The 17,643-nt window shown below is 46.3% G+C and overlaps 1 protein-coding gene across 1 annotated transcript in view; it reads right to left on the reverse strand.

Moving 5' to 3' along the window:
* Nucleotides 1-7,956, reverse strand: part of elp3 (elongator acetyltransferase complex subunit 3) — a 79,410-nt gene extending 71,454 nt beyond the window's left edge. Inside the window, exons 1-2 of the mRNA XM_067985252.1 lie at nucleotides 7,769-7,956; nucleotides 6,180-6,306 (exon numbers count right to left, since the gene is read on the reverse strand). Of these exons, the coding sequence (XP_067841353.1) occupies nucleotides 6,180-6,306; nucleotides 7,769-7,956 (315 nt within the window). The remainder of the gene's footprint in view (nucleotides 1-6,179; nucleotides 6,307-7,768) is intronic.
* Between the last annotated feature and the right edge of the window lie 9,687 nt (nucleotides 7,957-17,643).

Consider the following 17,643-nt stretch of genomic DNA (forward strand, 5'->3'; position numbering starts at 1 on the left):
TAATGCTCTCTCCAGATCCGAAGGATGCCCTCAAGTGGTCATTGAAGAGCAAATGATTTGTTAGGTCACTGTCTCTAGCCCGGAGGAACCCTTTCGACCACGATTACGACAGTCTCAAACGACAGAAAAACGACTGATATTTTTGTGCAATAGCAAGCCCTTGCACATGAACACCGATCCTGCTCCAGCTCTCCAGTGATCTTCTTAACTGCCCAGTTGGCACAGAATCAAAATCTACCTAAGCAGCAGTTTTCCATTCCTTGAAGAAGCTTCATCTGTTGCTTTAAAGGCCTTCGATCATTACTTAATAGCTCAGTCCCTTTGCAGTTACCTTAACAGGGACTTGCTTAGTGAACGAGCAGCCAGCATGCTCGAGCTGCATATGTCTTTTGGTTGCAGAAGCACGAAAATCTCTTCTGCATCGAGTGCATCCTTTTGGCAGGTACACTGACCTGGTGATCAGCAATAACCTTCTGGAGGCTGGGCATCTTGACACAAAGACCGTCGACCACTCCAACTTGAAGGTCACCCTTTGTTGCACTCCCAGCATCTTGCTGAAGATAGTGAAGAGCTTCCCTCTTACCGAGGAAGATGGTCAGTCAATGGTCTGATTTCCCACTTACATCAAACAATACAAACGAAAAACAAAGGATATTTGAAGCTAAGGTGGCAGCTGTGGCTCAGTGGGTAGCACTCCCGCCTCCGAGTCAGAAAGTTGCGAGTTCGAGTCCCACTCCAGGGACTTGAGTATATAATCCAGGCTGACACTCCCAGTGCAGTACAGGGGGAGTGCTGCATTGTCGGAGGAGCCGTCTTTCAGATGAGATATTAAACCGAGGCCCCCTCTCAGGTGGATGTAAAAGATCCCACAGCACTATTTTGAAGAAGAGCAAGGGAGTTCTCCCCAGTGTCCTGGCCAATATTTATCCCTCAACCAACATCACTAAAACAGATTATCTGGTCGTTATCACATTTTTGTTTGTGGGATTTTGCAGTGTGCAAATTGGCTGCCTTGTTTCCTACATTACAACAGTGACTACGCTTCAAAAGTACTTAATTGGCTGTAAAATGCTTTGGATGTCCTGAGGTTGTGAAAGGCGCGATATAAAGGCAAGCCTTTCTTTCAAGTTAAAGGAAAAAGAGGATCAACCAGGGACATTTAAAACAAAGTAACAGAAGTGGAGTTCTGGTGACAAAAGCCTGGCGGAGTTGGATCGAGGAGCAAAGCAGCTCAGCCTGGCATCAAAGGACATCAGCGGAGTCGGGGTCAGGGACGACTGCAAGAAGTCTCCACAAGTGGAGCCTCTGAGCAATCAGGTTCGATGGCGAAACGGGAAAGAGTGAGTGAGAAAGAAGCTGGTGGAGTCGGAATAACGAGTGAAAGAGGGGGGTTTAGAACCAGGGCCCATAGATACAAGATTCAATGTAAGAGATTTAGAAGAGGGCAGGAGAAACTTCCTCACACAGAGAGTTGTGAGGCTGTGGAATTCACTTGCAGGGTGAGTGGGTGAGACAGAAACTATGAAAACATTCAGGATTAGATTGGATAGGTGAATGAAGGAAGGAGAGGAATATGCTAACAGGGTGGGTAAATGTGATTAGAACAGTTTGCTGGCATGAGAGCAAACATCGACATGGACTGATTGGGCCGAATGGCCTGTTTCCATGTTGTAACTTGTGTCCCATTTACATCAATATGCAAATCCAAAAATCACGAGACACAGCTAAACGCTGGCTGCTCCAATTGATGAAGTGACAGGCCCCATCATTGCCCAGTCTGTCTACTCTGTAATCGTACAAGTTCAGGCCGCAGCATGTAGAAAAAGGAACAGGATTTTTAAAAAAGTCATACAATTGGCACACATTCGACTGTCAGGCTGTACTTCATAAATTGAATTCCAAGCTCTCTGTTCTGTGAATAAATCTCCAGACCCTACAGCAATCCCTAAAGTGATAAACCGTCCATCAAACCACAGAGCTGGGAAAAAAAAAAAAATCGCACAAGTGGAGGTGCAACCTGGCTCATCCTTCAAGTTAATTTATCCTCCACAGACCTCTGGTAAGGCAGGCCAGACAACAGGCGAATTACAGCTATCTACCCCTTCACATCACTTCTCACGCTGAGTCCCAATGACTGGCTGTCCTACTGACTACACACAGCATCCTTGTGCGTTCTTCAATCATTCCCTCACCAATGTAGAATCATTGAATCTTACAGCACAAAAGGCAGCCATTCAGCCCATCATGCTGTCCAATTAGTCCTACTCCCCTGCTCTTTCCGCATTGCCCTGTAAATTTTTCCCCTTCAAGTATTTATCCAATTCTTTTTTGAAAGTTATTATTGAATCTGCTTCCACCACCCTTTCAGGCAGCGCATTTCAGATCACAACAACCCGCTGTGCAAAAATTTTTTTCCTCATGTCCTCATTACCTTAAAACTGTGTCCTTGGTGTTTTATAAAAGTTTAGCATAACTTCCTTGCTTTTGTACTCTATGCCTCTGTTTATAAAGCCATGGATCCCATATGCTGTTTTAACAGCCTTCTCAACTTGTCCTACCCCTTCAAAGATTTGTGTACATACGCCTCCAGGTCTCTCTGTTCCTGCACTCCCTTTAAAATTGTACCATTTAGTTTATATTGCCTCTCATCATTCTTCCTATCAAAATGCACCATTTCACACTTCTCAATGTTAAATTTCATCTGTCACGTGTCTGCCCATTTCACCGGTCTATGTCCTCCTGAAGCCTATTACTATCCTCCACATTGTTTACTATATTTCCGAGTTTCATGTCATCTGCAAACTTTGAAATTATATCCTCTATGTCCAAGTCTAGGTCATTAATATATCAAAAAGACAGTGGTCCTAATACTGACCCCTGGGGAACACCACTGCACTCTTCCCTCCAATCTGAAAAACAACCGTTCACCACTACTCTCCACTTTCTGTCTCTTAGCCAATTTTGTATTCACGCTGCCACTGTCCCTTTAATCCCGTGGGCTTTAATTTTGCTAACGAGTCTATTATGTGGTATTTTATCAAACGTCTTTTAAAAGTCCATATTCACATCAACCACACTACTCTCATCACCCCTCTCTGTTACTTCATCAAAGAACTCAATCAAGTTAGTCAAACACGATTTGCATTTAACAAATCCATGCTGACTTTCATTTATTAGCCCATACTTTTCCAAGTGCCAATTAATTTGTCCCTGATTATTGTCTCAAAGTTTCCTCACCAAAAGCCAAAGACTGCACAGAAAAGCAGCAAAACTTACGATTGGTTCCAAGAACAAAGCCCATGTACCCTGACTAATTTCCAGATCAATCAACATGACCTGGTTCCTGCTCAACTCATCTTCGCTCATTCATGTGGGAATTGGGCAAGGCTGCTGGCAAAATCTACCTCTTTAAATGGTCTTAGCATCTCTGACGGTGGCAGGACCTCATTTACTTTACAGCTGCTGCCACGATTGGGGCATTAATCATCACCAATGTTGGGAGGTTTTCAGATTAGAATTTGCGATATAAAAAGTCTTTAAACTGATGTATAACAGAAATCCTGCACTTTGATGAAATACAAACCTCTTAAATTCCACAGAACCCCCAGCCAATTATATTCGAATAAACATCCACCTACAACTGTCACTGATGGCACAGCGTGGGACTCTGCCCTAATCCTGCTTTCAATAGATACGTCTTTCCATTACTCAGTCTCTTTTCTCCTTTCTGTTACTCTCTCATGGTAGCTCGTTTCTTTTCTCCATCTCTCTTCACCTGTGTCCCCTTCTCTCAGTGTTTCTATTACTCTTCTCTCTGATACACTCTTCTGGTGTCGCTTATTCGCTCACGGTCTCAGTTACTCAAGTGATATCTTCGCCTTCCGATCTCTTTTACACACTGTCTCTCTTACAGTCACTTCCTTTTCAACATTTATCAGCTCGAGTGATACATTACAACAGTGACTACACTTCAAGGGTACTTTGTTGACTGTATTGCACTTTGGGATGTCCTGAGGTCGTGAAAGGAGCTATATAACAACTTGCATTTATATAGCGCCTTTAATGTAATAAAATGTCCCTCAGCACATCACAGGAGCGTTATCAAACAAAATATAAATCCAAGTTCTTTCTTGTGTGACTGCTAAAGAAATGGAACTTTTAAATCACTTTTTCATCTTGGCATAATAAAAGTGTAGAACGAGTCAGAGACGAGAGTAAAAGGTTCCTCTACTCTGTCTCAACAATGTGCCTTAATTGCAACTTCAGAAAGTCCTTCTGCCTCATCCCTGTATCACTGTCACTTTGCACAGACACTATAATTGTAGGATGAATGCACTGTCAGAGTGTATCTGGATTTACAAAAATAAATGTTCCTATAAAAACAAATCAATAAAAACATCAGCATCTCAAACTTACAAGAATGATCAGTGATGATCTGAGAGGTGAGGTATTTACTGAAGACTATAAATTATTGCATGAAAGTTGTGAAAATGCTAAGTGACCCAACTTGTTTGGGGTATAAAGATTTAACAGTAAAACACCAGAAAGAATGAGAAAAATATCCAATTAAACCTAACAAAGTGATCTAATATTCCTTGGGGGTCAAACCTTTTATGGTTTCATACATTCCATTTTTTTGAAGAAGCTGCCTGGCTTCTAATTACATAACATATAACCACCGTGAATGCATAAGTGTGTTATCATAATAAAAAGCTGGTATCGATGAAAGTAACCATGTCGTTAAAAACCCAACTGGTTCACTAATGTCCTTTAGGGAAGGAAACCTGCTGTCCTTACCCAGTCTGGGCCTATATGTGGCCCCAGCCCACACCAAGGTGGTTGACTCTTAACTGCGCTCTGAAGTGACCGGTTGCATCAAACTATTACCAGTGATTCAAGAAGGCGGCCCATCACCAACTTCTCAGGGAGACTAGGGACAGGCAATAAATGCCGGTTTTGCCAGTGACGCCCACATCCCGAGAATGAATGAAAAAAATGAAGTGCCAGTGCAAGGAACTGGCAAGGGATCTGGGGGTCCTAGTGCACGAAAATCCAAAAGTTAGTATGCAGGTGCAGCAGGTGATCAAGGCGGCCAACGGAATGTTGGCTTTTATTGCTAGGGGGATAGAATATAAAAACAGGGAGGTATTGCTGCAGTTATATAAGGTATTGGTGAGGCCGCACCTGGAATACTGCATACAGTTTTGGTGTCCATACTTAAGAAAAGACATACTTGCTCTCGAGGCAGTACAAAGAAGGTTCACTCGGCTAATCCCGGGGATGAGGGGGTGGACATATGAGGAGAGGTTGAGTAGATTGGGACTCTACTCATTGGAGTTCAGAAGAATGAGAGGCGATCTTATTGAAACATATAAGATTGTGAAGGGGCTTGATTGGGTGGATGTGGTAAGGATGTTCCCAAGGATGGGTGAAACTAGAACTAGGGGGCATAATCGTAGAATAAGGGGCTGCTCTTTCAAAACTGAGATGAGGAGAAACTTCTTCACTCAGAGGGTAGTAGGTCTGTGGAATTTGCTGCCCCAGGAAGCTGTGGAAGCTACATCATTAAATAAATTTAAAACAGAAATAGACAGTTTCCTAGAAGTAAAGGGAATTAGTGGCTACGGGGAGCGGGCAGGAAATTGGACATGAATTTAGATTTGAGGTTAGGATCAGATCAGCCATGATCTTATTGAATGGCGGAGCAGGCTCGAGGGGCCGATTGGCCTACTCCTGCTCCTATTTCTTATGTTCTTATGAACACAGGAATTAAACAAACAGCACTTTCAATGTATGTTGCAGCTTCTTTTGTTCCCAATTCTAGTGTGTGCCGATCTGGAATGCGCTGCCTGAAAGGGTGGAGGAAGCATTTTCAATAATAATTTCAAAAGGGAATTGGATAAATACTTGAAGGGAAAAATTTACAGGGCTATGGGGAAAGAGCAGGGGAATGGGACTAATTGGATAACTCTTTCAAAAAGCCGGCTCAGGCACGGTGGGCCTCCTTTTGTACTGCATCATTCTGTGATGGACTCTAGGTGGGCTGTGGTGTCCAGTGCTGGTCAGTGACTCAGTCTGATGTGGATTGTGGTGTTAAATTGTTGAATGGTGAAAACTACACTGATTATTCTTCAGTTATTTGGGTAAAGGAGGACTGGGCTCTTACGATGGACACTTACGATGAACTGTTGAATGTCTCTCTCCAGGCCAACATTGGGCAGGTCAGGCATCATGTGTGCCACTACTTTAAAGCCCGCATCCTTTGCCAGCTGGAATGATTCACACACTGCCCTGACAGTGTGCCCCCTGGAGAAAGAGAAGCAAAGGTTATCAAGGCGAGTTATCAGTTGTCTGTAGTGAAAGCCCTGGAGGTGTGTATCAGCAGGACACAGTCAAACAGCAGGGACTCAACACCATCCCCATCCAAAATAAAATCACATTGAAGTTTTCTCTCATATGTACCAACGACTTAAAAAAATCGCACTGCATCGCCATCAGACACAGCTTTGTTCTTAAATCACAGTCTACTTTATCAAATCCCTGCTTCAGCTGTGGGCTTATGCAGCCTTGTCCTCGTGCCTGAGTGTGTATGGGATACTTAGAAAATGATACCACCTTTCTCCATACACCAGCTGCTCCTGTTGGACGCTGATACCAATCCTCACTTTGCACTCAGCTACTCTCTGTATCTCCCCATAACTGCCTGTGTATTGGAGGTTGGTCATACGATGGGCTACTCTCTGCATCTCCCAGTAACTGCCTGTGTAATGGAGGTTGGTCACATGATGAGCTACTCTCTTGGCTAGCACTGGCTGAGGGCCTCTGGGATCCCGCCATTGGCGAATATGAGGGAACACCAATCCCCAAGTCGACAAAGGATGAGTCGGAGTATGGGACAAGTAAAGGGATATGATTAGGGATATAAGTAACATATAAATATTTTCTGCCAGCTTTCAATGTACTGACTTGTTTATCTAGTTACAAAGGAAATATCGAATCTTATTTATCAAAAAGTGGCCATGTAATCCATATATGCTACTGGTTCCACTCACTGTAATTAATTAATCACACTTCTGCTTAATTTCCTTTTCACAAGCAAACAGATAACTTGTGCCCCTCAGAATCCTTAAAGCGTAGGATTTCTAGGAAAGTGCATTATATAAATGTCACGACGAAGGAGCAGAGGCACTTTTGAAAATGCCTCATTAAAAGTAGCGACGCAGGTTAACAAGGCCATAAAAAAGGTAAACCAAGCACTGGGGTTCATTTCTAGAGGGTTAGAATTGAAAAGCAGAGAAATTATGTTAAACTTGTATAGAATCTTAGTTAGACCACACTTGGAGTACTGTGAACAATTCTGGTCTCCATATTATAAAAAGGATATAAAGGCATTGGAGAAGGTGCAAAAAAGATTTATTAGGGTGATACCAGAACTGAGAGATTATAACTATCAGGAAAGATTGAGCAGGCTGGGGGTCTTTTCTCTAGAAAAGAGAAGACTGAGCGGTGACCTGATAGAGGTCCTTAAAATTATGAAGGGATTTGATAAGGTAGACATAGAGAAGATGTTTCCACTTGCAGGGGAGACCAAAACTAGAGGTCATAAATATAAGATAGTCACTAATAAATCCAATAAGGAAACGTCTTTACTCAGAGGGTAGTTAGAATGTGGAACTTGCATACACCAGTTGGGCCAAATGACCTGTTTCTGTGCCGTAGACTCGATGTAATTCTATGTGAAGTGTTTTGGTTTTGAACCATCTCCCACCTGTTGGTGTCTCTAGCCACATCCTCGTAGACACTCTGCACTCCGATCTCCAGCCGTGTGCACCCGTACTGCAGCATGTCACTGAGGTGACGTTTCAGGCAATAGTCTGGTCTGGTCTCGATGGTGATCCCAACGCACTTGGTATTGCTGCGCTCAGAGTACCTGAAATCAGTTTGAAACCAGTTCATTGATTCAGCAGGTCACCTGGACATGGGCAATGGCAAAACAGCCAGCAGCTCCCACACACAGCGCCAAATCATGCTTATATCTGAGCTAAACTCAACCACCACAATGTGCCAGCTCCGCCGCTCTACATCAAGGTGTCACTCACCAACATTATCTGCACCAGTGAAAAACACTTCAATTACTTACAAAATTATATTGTTCAGGGAGATTACAGGGAAAAACGTTCTACTGTTGCTTATTTTCCATGTGGGGCACCCTTCACCCATGTGATCTGCTTTTAATTTATCTGTTGAGAGCACAAGGCTACTCTCCTTCTTCCCTGTGCACAATACCTCAAACTAACTGCACCACATAACTCAGCACTGGGCACCCGAGAAACTGCAGGTATAATCTGCCTCCTCGCACAGCACACGCAGAGAGTCTTCAATACGGAAACTCTTCATAACACAGCACAATGTACCTCTGCCTATCACCAGCAGCCCATGGATGGTATTGGACTGCATTTTCACCAAGAAAACATCTGGAATACCAGATTGGGAACAAAACAATGAGAAATGATCATGCAGCCCCAGAACACCAAGGAGGGTCCCATGTATCAGTGTGGCAAGGCGCGGGATCCTGCCTTGCATTTACTGATGTTGTAACCTCAGTCAGAGGAGGCCAATCTGTAGGATGGATTCCCTGCACAGACAGGCAAAATATTGTCAAAGTACTAGTTACCATTCACTGCTGTTCACCTCCCAGAGCACACGGAAGAACTAAAAACACAGGATGCCGATACAAGCAAAATCAAAATCATATTTTTCTTTAATATAAAGCTTCTCACTTGAAATCCATTTGCCAGACCGGCAGCAAAATTAGTTTGCACCAATTGAGCAGAATTAAACCAGCAGCAGTCGAAGTTCAGAGTAATATTTACACTGAGGTGAAACCTAGCAAGTGCATTACACTGGAATATTCACCTTTTACATTTAAGAAAAGAGTGAAAGACACGAGTTTTGATTCTAAGACTCAAAAGCAGAGCAAGAACCTGCCTGAGTGAAGGACTTCAATCCAATTTTCGAAGCTGTATTGAGCTCTCTGCTGGACTCGGTCATGTTCCCCTAATGTAAAGTACTGCAGTGACAATCAGGTTTTGTGCTGTGGATAATTTCTTACAGGTTGATGATAACTCGATTCAGATGGTTCAATTCACATAACCATCCAACAACCAAGAAGCATTTTGACACAGAGCTCAACCCATCGCTTAGGGCCCTGCACACAGCACCACTTTCCATCAATGACAACAACTTTATACAGCACCTTTAACACGACCCAGGCCCTTCACAGGGGCATAATCAGACAAAAAATTGACAATGACCCAAAAGGAGAAGATATTAAGGGGGTGGGGGGTGAGTAAAAGCTTGGTCAAACAGGTAGGTTTTAAGGAGCATCTTAAAGGAGGAGAGAGAGGAAGGGAGGCAGAGAGGTTTAGGGAGAAAATTCCAGAGCTTAGAGCCTAGGCAGTTGAAGGCACGGCCGCCAATGGCGGAGCGATGAAAATCAGGGATGCACAAGAGGCCAGAGTTGGAGAAGCGCAGAGATCTCGGGGCGAGGCCATGGAGGGATTTGAAAACAAGGATTAGAATGTTAAAATCGAGGCCTTCCCGGACCAGAAGCCATTGTAGGTCAGCGAGCACGGGGTGATGGTAGCGGAGTTTTGGATGAGTTGAAGTTTATGGAGGGTGTACTACTGGTCTAGAAATGGAGACAAAACTACTTGAAACGACCAGTGGTGTAATTCAGCTGTTAGTGCTCCCTCATTTTAGTGCCAAACACTGGGTAAGCCACAGGGAGGGGGGTCCACCTGGGGTCTGCCTGTTAAGTCTTGGAGTGAGCTCCCGCCCTGGAACACGCTGTGTGATGGAAGATAATCAGCACTCGCTCGCTTCCCATCGCTCTGCAGCTACCTTTTCAATAACAACTTGCATTTATATAGTGCCTTTAACGTAGTAAAATGTCCCGAGGAGCTTCACATTGACCACCCACTAGGATGGCTGGTCTCTCGAACCTGTTGGAATGAGTCTGATCAGCTCTCATGTTCTCTCGAACCAGCTTACCTTTCACTTGTCTGATTCACATAGATGGAAAGATTGGTGCTTCATTACAAAGCAATCATTTCGGAGTCTAAACTCAAACAAAACTAAGCTCAGTAAATACAAAATCATAAAATATAATCTGTTTTAATAAATGACGTACTTCACCAATCAATATTCAATCACCAGTTTCCTAAATAGAGCAGGTGCTAGAATAGCATCTCGTTAAAATCCTACTGCTAAAAATCACCTCTTCATTGAAAATTATGATGATGAAGATTGCGTTCTAAGTGTTGTCTCAATGACTGTCTGAGTCACTGGCTGCAGGTCCAAGGCGGTGCCCCTCCTCCTGCTCCATGTTTCTGGACTGTTCTGTGGCGAGATGGAATCTGTAATGTCCTGGCAATAGGGCCTCCCCCCACCCACCCCATCTCAGTCCTTCATTGCCTTCCGACTGATCTCCCCTCTTCGCTGTCCTTCTAACTAGGAACATGGACCTTCCAATCTACAGGCAGCTGCACCACTATAGCTAGTCCCACTCATGGACAGCCTTCCAAGGAGCATGCTCCAGGGTCTGGTCCAGGCTGCTCCCTGGGCAGGACACCGCTCCAGGGTCCGGGTCCAGGCTGCTCCCTGGGCAGGACACCGCTCCAGGGTCCGGGTCCAGGCTGCTCCCTGGGCAGGACACCGCTCCAGGGTCCGGGTCCAGGCTGCTCCCTGGGCAGGACACCGCTCCAGGGTCCGGGTCCAGGCTGCTCCCTGGGCAGGACACCGCTCCAGGGTCCGGGTCCAGGCTGCTCCCTGGGCAGGACACCGCTCCAGGGTCCGGGTCCAGGCTGCTCCCTGGGCAGGACACCGCTCCAGGGTCCGGGTCCAGGCTGCTCCCTGGGCAGGACACCGCTCCAGGGTCCGGGTCCAGGCTGCTCCCTGGGCAGCTCACCGCTCCAGGGTCCGGGTCCAGGCTGCTCCCTGGGCAGGACACCGCTCCAGGGCCTGGGAACAGGCTGCTCCCTGGGCAGGACACCGCTCCAGGGTCCGGGTCCAGGCTGCTCCCTGGGCAGGACACCGCTCCAGGGCCTGGGAACAGGCTGCTCTCTGGGCAGTCTCACTGTCTTCTCCTAAATACCACATCCAAGTTTGAAATCTCAAGCTTTTCTAAGGGAACTCCTTCTGTGAATATCCGCTGACAGGATCCAGTCGTGTGGATCCGTGTGGAATTCGGACCCTCCTGTGTTGTCACCACTTTGCCACTCGTTTGGGAAACTCTGACTGTTCCAGTCCTGAAGGCTGAATCTAACCCATCTTTAAAAAAATCTCCTCAAAAACAACTTTCCCAAGCTTCCTGCTCCCCAAAGCTCGGTGCTCACCGTATCCTTTTCATTCTCACTGGAATGTTCTTTGAGATGCCTTTCTGCCTGTGGACAGCTCTATACAAATGCAAGTTGTCACTGCTTCATTTCCAGTGGCACAAACCTACTTTTGTTTCTGATTAACTCCCCAGCTTCCTATCTGAACTCGTAACAAGGACAGAGGAACAGGGTCTGTGTCAACTTGCAGCAGAGTAGATTCCTGTTCAAACAACACAGCTCTGATTCAGTGCGAAGTTTCTGCTCCACTTCGATCTCAGGGAGCACTCACTGATTAGACCTTTCCCACCCTGAGCACCGCCCTCACACTGAGTTAATGTCACATTTGTAGGCAGCTTTGTTCTGTGTGAACTCTGCCAAATAGGAACTGGATTCACACTGGCCAAACCCCATCTCACTTCAAAACATTGCAGCTGGAAAGGGGTGACTTACACCCCACCAGTTGGGACTTGATCCTATTGTATGTTCCCGCAGTAAAGAGGGCGCGCGGGGGCAAGGGGGCCGGCGGCAGGCCGTGCGCAGGGGCGATCTTTATTCTGCATCTCACCCCTGCTGCTTCAGAGAGAGCGGGGGGGGGGGGGGGGGGAGAGAGAGAGCGGGGGGGGGGGGGAGAGAGAGCGGGGGGGGGGGGGGGGAGAGCGCGGGGGGGGGGGGGGGGGAGAGCGGTGGGGGGAGAGAGAGCGGGGGTGGGGGGAGAGAGAGCGGGGGGGGGGGGAGAGAGAGCGGGGGGGGGGGGGGGGGGAAGAGAGAGCGGGGGGGGGGGGGAGGGGAGAGAGAGCGGGGGGGGGGGGGAGAGAGAGCGGGGGGGGGGGGGGGAGAGAGAGCGGGGGGGGGGGGGGGAGAGAGAGCGGGGGGGGGGAAGAGAGCGGGGGGGGGGGGGGGAGAGAGCGGGGGGGGGGGGAGAGAGCGGGGGGGGGGGGGGAGAGAGCGGGGGGGGGGGGGGGAGAGAGCGGGGGGGGGGGGGGGGAGGGAGGGGGGGGAGAGGGAGCGGGGGGGGGGGGGGGGGGGAGAGAGCGGGGGGGGGGGGAGAGAGAGCGGGGGGGGGGAGAGAGCGGGGGGGGGGGGGGGGGGAGAGCAGGGGAGGGGGGGGGGGAGAGCTGGGGGGGGGGAGGGGGGGGAGAGCTGGGGGGGGGGGAGAGAGAGCGAGAGCGGGGGGAGAGAGCTGGGGGGGGGGGGGGAGAGAGAGCGGGGGGGGGGGGGAGAGAGAGCGGGGGGGGGGGAGAGAGAGCGGGGGGTGGCGAGATAGTGAGAGAGAAACAGAGTGGAAATGAGGGAGAGAGAGAGAGAGAGAACGGGAGAGAGAGAGAGAAAAAGGGAAAGAGCACTAAAGTAAGAGAGAGAATGAGAAAGAGAGAGAGTGAAAGAGCAAGTATGGGAGAGAGAAAGAGAAAGGGAAAGAGACAGAGTGTGAGTGAGAGAAAGAGAGTGAGCGTGAAAGAGAAAAAGAGTGGGAGAAAGAGAGTAAAAGAGAAGGTGTGATAGAGAGGGAAAAAGAAAGGGAGTAAAACACACAAAGGAAAGAAAAAGGGAGAGAGAAATAGAAAGAGAAAAAAGGAGAGTTGGAGCATGAGCGTAAAAGTAGTGTAGGAGACAATGGAAGAGAGAAAGAATAGAATAAAAACCATACCCTGGGAATATTCCTGACCGAAAGGAAGAAATTAGAAGAATAAAATGTTCTGTGTGACCTCAGTGCTGCGAATCTCTGCATTTCTACCTCAGATTTGTAAATGTTACCCGAGGAATGCTGCTGATCATTGCTGACAGATCATGACATCTGTGCTGGTTTAGATGATTTTTTTAAAACCACGTAGGGTTAAAAAAAGTATCTTATTTTAAAGAGCGGTACCTGGCTTTGTTTGTCCTGCGAATTTAGATTGGTTGGCTAATTTTAAACTGTTAAATGGAGTTTTTATTAGTGAGCAATCCAGTCACTCAACCATTTGGCAGCAGCACATGACCTGATCTTAACCCCCTATAAAAGGATGAGAATGGGTGTTAATATAGGGGCGCAGTACTTAATTCCTCGCTCCGACCGGATTTCGGGAGGCACACAAGGCGAGGGCCTCGTATGGAAAGTCAGGGCCCTGCCTGATTTTAACCCTGGTGTGCATGAGTCACACACAGTGCTGCCTGTGCTGGGGAATGGTGTCACCACATCCACCCAGGGCCAGGACAGGCCCAGCAAGGTAGGATTTTAAAAAACTTTTAATGGTTCCCTTGTGGGCCAGCAGAAGCAGGAGTGATGATCTGGGTCCTATCAGGAAACCTTAGGACTCTACATTGCCCCAAGCTTCATTCCCCCTCCACACGGCCAATCTTGGGGTCGGGCAGGTTTTGTCTTCAGGTGATGCAAACTTAGAGGGCATGGGATAATTGAACCAGAGCGCAAAGACAATTCAATTCTCCTTTACAAGTCATACATTCTGTCCTCGTTTTTATACTTCTATTATATATTCCAACATCCACATTTATAACGGGAACTCCCGATGTAAACTTATCACACTGTCATTGCATCCTCCTGCCAGTGGGGGCACCACAGTGCATCTACTGGTGGGAGCATGTAATTACACTATGACCAGTTTACATGAGCACTTCCCATTATAATAGGAAAAGCTAACAAAAATGTGGCTAAAATGTAGGAGCATACAGGGTAGGATAAGGCAAAAAAAGGAAGCTTACGTCAGATACCAAGAGCTCAATACTGCAGAAAGCCTAGGAGTATAGAAAGTGCAGGAGTGAAATTAAAAAGATTAGGAAAGCAAAGGGAATGAAAAAATATTGGCAAGTAAAATCAAGGAAAACCCAAAGATGTTTTATAAATACATTAAGAGTAAGAGGGTGAATAAGGAAAGAGGAGGGCCTATTAGAGACCAAAAAGGTAACCTGTGGTGGAGGCGGAAGACATGGGTGTGGTTCTTAATGAATACTTTGCGTCTGTCTTCACAAAAGAGGGGGATGATGCAGATGTTGTAGTTAAGGAGGAGGAGTGTGAAATATTGGATGAGATAAACATAGTGAGAGGGGAAGTATTAAGGGATTTAGCATCTTTGAAAGTAGATAAATCGCCACGTCCGGATGAAATATATCCCAGGCTGTTAAGAGAAGCAAGGGAGGAAATAGCGGAGGCTCTGACCATCATTTTCCGATCCTCTCTGGCTACAGGCATGGTGCTGGAGGACTAGAGGACTGCTAACGTTGTATCGTTGTTTAAAAAGGGAGAATGGGATAGACCGAGTAATGGCAGGCCAGTCAGCCTAACCTCGGAGGTGGGGAAATTATTGGAAAAAATTCTGAGACACAGTATTAATCGCCATTTAGAAAGGCACGGATGGATTTGTTAAGGGAAGGTCGTGACTGACTAATCTGATTGAATTTTTGAGGAGGTAACAAGGAGGGTCAATGAGGGTTGTTGATGTAGTCTACATAGATTTTAGCAAGGCTTTTGACAAGGTCCCACATGGCAGACCGGTCAGAAAAGTAAAAGCCCATGGGATCAAAGGGAAAGTGGCAAGTTGGATCCAAAATTGGCTCAGTGGCAGGAAGCAATGGGTAATGGTCGATGGGTGTTTTTGTGACTGAAAGGCTGTTTTCAGTGGGGTTCCGTAGAGCTCAGTACTAGGTCCCTTGCTTTTTGTAGTATATATATATATATATATCAATGATTTAGACTTAATGGCATGATTAAGAGGTTGCAGATTATACAAAATTGGCCGTGTGGTTGATAGTAAGGAGGAAAGCTGTAGACTGCAGGAAGATATCAATGGACTGGTCAGGTGGGCAGAAAAGTGGCAAATGGAATTCAATCCAGAGAAGTGTGAGGTTATGCATTTAGGGAGGGCAAACAAGGCAAGGGAATACACAATAAATGAAGGATACTGAGAAGTGTAGAGGAACAAAGGGACCTTGGAGTACATGTCCACAGATCCCTGAAGGTAACAGGACAAGTAGATAAGGTGGTTAAAAAGGCATTCGGAATACTTTCCTTTATTAGCAGAGGCATAGAATATAAAAGCAGGGAGGTTATGCTGGAACTGTATAAAACACTAGTTAGACCACAACTAGAGCGCTGAGTACAGTTCTGGTCACCACATTACAGGAAAGATGTGATTGCACTAGAGAGAGTACAGAGGAGATTTACGAGGATGTTGCCAGGACTGGAGAACTTTAGCTATGAGGAAAGATTGCATAGACTGGGGTTGTTTTATCTTTGGAACAGAGGAGGCTGAGGGGAGATTTAATTGAGGTGTATAAAACTATGAGGGGCCTAGATAGAATGGATATGAAGGACCCATTTCCCTTAGCAGAGTGGTCAATAACCAGGGGGCATAGATTTAAAGTAATTGGTAGAAGGATTAGAGAGGAGCCGAGGAGAAATTTTTTCACCCAGAGGGTGGTGGGGGTCTGGAACTCACTGCCTGAAAGGGTGATAGAGGCAGAAACCCTCATCACATTTAAAAGTACCTGGATATAGACTTGAAGTGCCGTAACCTTCAGAGCTACGGACCAGGAGCTGGAAAGTGGGATTGGGCTGGATAGCTCTTTCTCGGCTGGCACAGACACGATGGGCTGAATGGCCTCCTTCTGAGCCGTAAATTTCTACGATTCTATGAAACTGGTAATTACACTGTGACCAGTTTACACGGGCACTTGCCAGATAGGGATAGTAATCTCTCCATTTCAGTTTGATTAGCTCTTTGAGCTTATACAGATTTAGTTCGGTGTGCTCTATTTGCTGTCATTAGATAGACTGAAGAGGCAGTGGGAATCCTATTTAAATCCCAGTACACACTTTACAGGGTTAGCTTTTAGACCCGAGTTACATTCCATCTGTAAGGCTAAAAATGTTGATTTCAGACGAGAATGGCGTGCCCACTTCTGGACACTGTTGCCAGGCCTTTTGAACAAGATAATGATGCCCAAATTGTAATGGTTGCTAAGGATGAGTTAGCACAAAACCTTCCAGAAAATGTCAGAATCGGTGGGGTCAGAAACTGAAGTGTAGAGCAGCACCTGAGCTCTCGAACTCTGACATATTGGCTGTGACACAGACTCGTTTATAACGGACAAGAAACACCACAACACTCAAATTCACAGGATTGTAGGAGCAAGAAAACAGACAAAGAGTAAAGCAAAGCCAACAGCAGCCTTGGGGAATAAAGTACTGGAGACTTTATCCTTCTGTAAGTTAACGTTACAAACTATTTAAAAACACAATTGATACAGCGAGGATGAGTGCCAGTCACCATGGGTGACCAATGGCATGGGTGAGAACTGGGACAACAAAGAGTTCAACACTCGCTACCTTCAGGCTGAAAGGTTATAAGTCTCAGTGTTTGACACCTTTGGTCAGCTGAAAGAGCAGCACTGCAATCGACTTCAAGATCATAGGCTAGAGGTGGGAGGGAGGAAAGGTAACAAAACCAGAGGGGGATCTACCTCCTCATCGCTATTCAGTGAGCCTTGGGGAATGAGGATAGAATTAGGTCTGGATGTGAAACTCCTGTGGTTGAGCAGCCGGCTCACACTCACAGCCCACACACAAATAATGGCCTATCGACAAGTACAAGAAGGCACTCTGGAGACTGGAACTGTACCCCAACAAGCAATCAACAGCTTCAATAGTGGAGGGAGAAAGGGAGAAAACTATTGGGGGGGGGGGGGGGGGAGGGAAGAAAAACTAGGGAAATAGTTTCAAACAAAAATACACAGTGAAAATATTTGCTATTTTTAAAAAATTCATAGTCAATCTGGTCAGGTGTAACAGGCTTGGGAGGAAAAAAGGTGACTGTGGTCCTATGGTTCTCAAAGCTCTCCACCACTGGGGGTTTCCTCACCTGGGTCTAATTGTAGAGATTGATTGCTGTAATTAATCAACAACTCTATTATCGTCGTATCATGAGACTACCAGGATATTAGAAGGCGGACTAGATGGACCCTGGTCTTTTTGCATTCAGTAATTCCTATGTTCTTATCGGGATCCTGTCCTCATCAGATATTTGTATCCAGGCACTCTCCCGCAGGAAACATTGAACAACAATATGGAGAACCCTGGCAAACTTCACCCGAGGTGTGGTTACCAGTGGATTACTGCCAACACCCTGCTCACTGATCTAAAGAAGAGTTTAACGTGTGTTACTTTTACATTGTACAGAACGCAACCTCAAAACCGAAGAGTTACAGTAAGGTTATTACTTGGCTTCAGTGCATTAAATTAAACTGAATTTTCTTTAAATTTCCTTTCCTTACA

This window comes from Heptranchias perlo, chromosome 5 (genome assembly GCF_035084215.1).
Source record: "Heptranchias perlo isolate sHepPer1 chromosome 5, sHepPer1.hap1, whole genome shotgun sequence".
Taxonomy (NCBI): Eukaryota; Metazoa; Chordata; class Chondrichthyes; order Hexanchiformes; family Hexanchidae; genus Heptranchias; species Heptranchias perlo.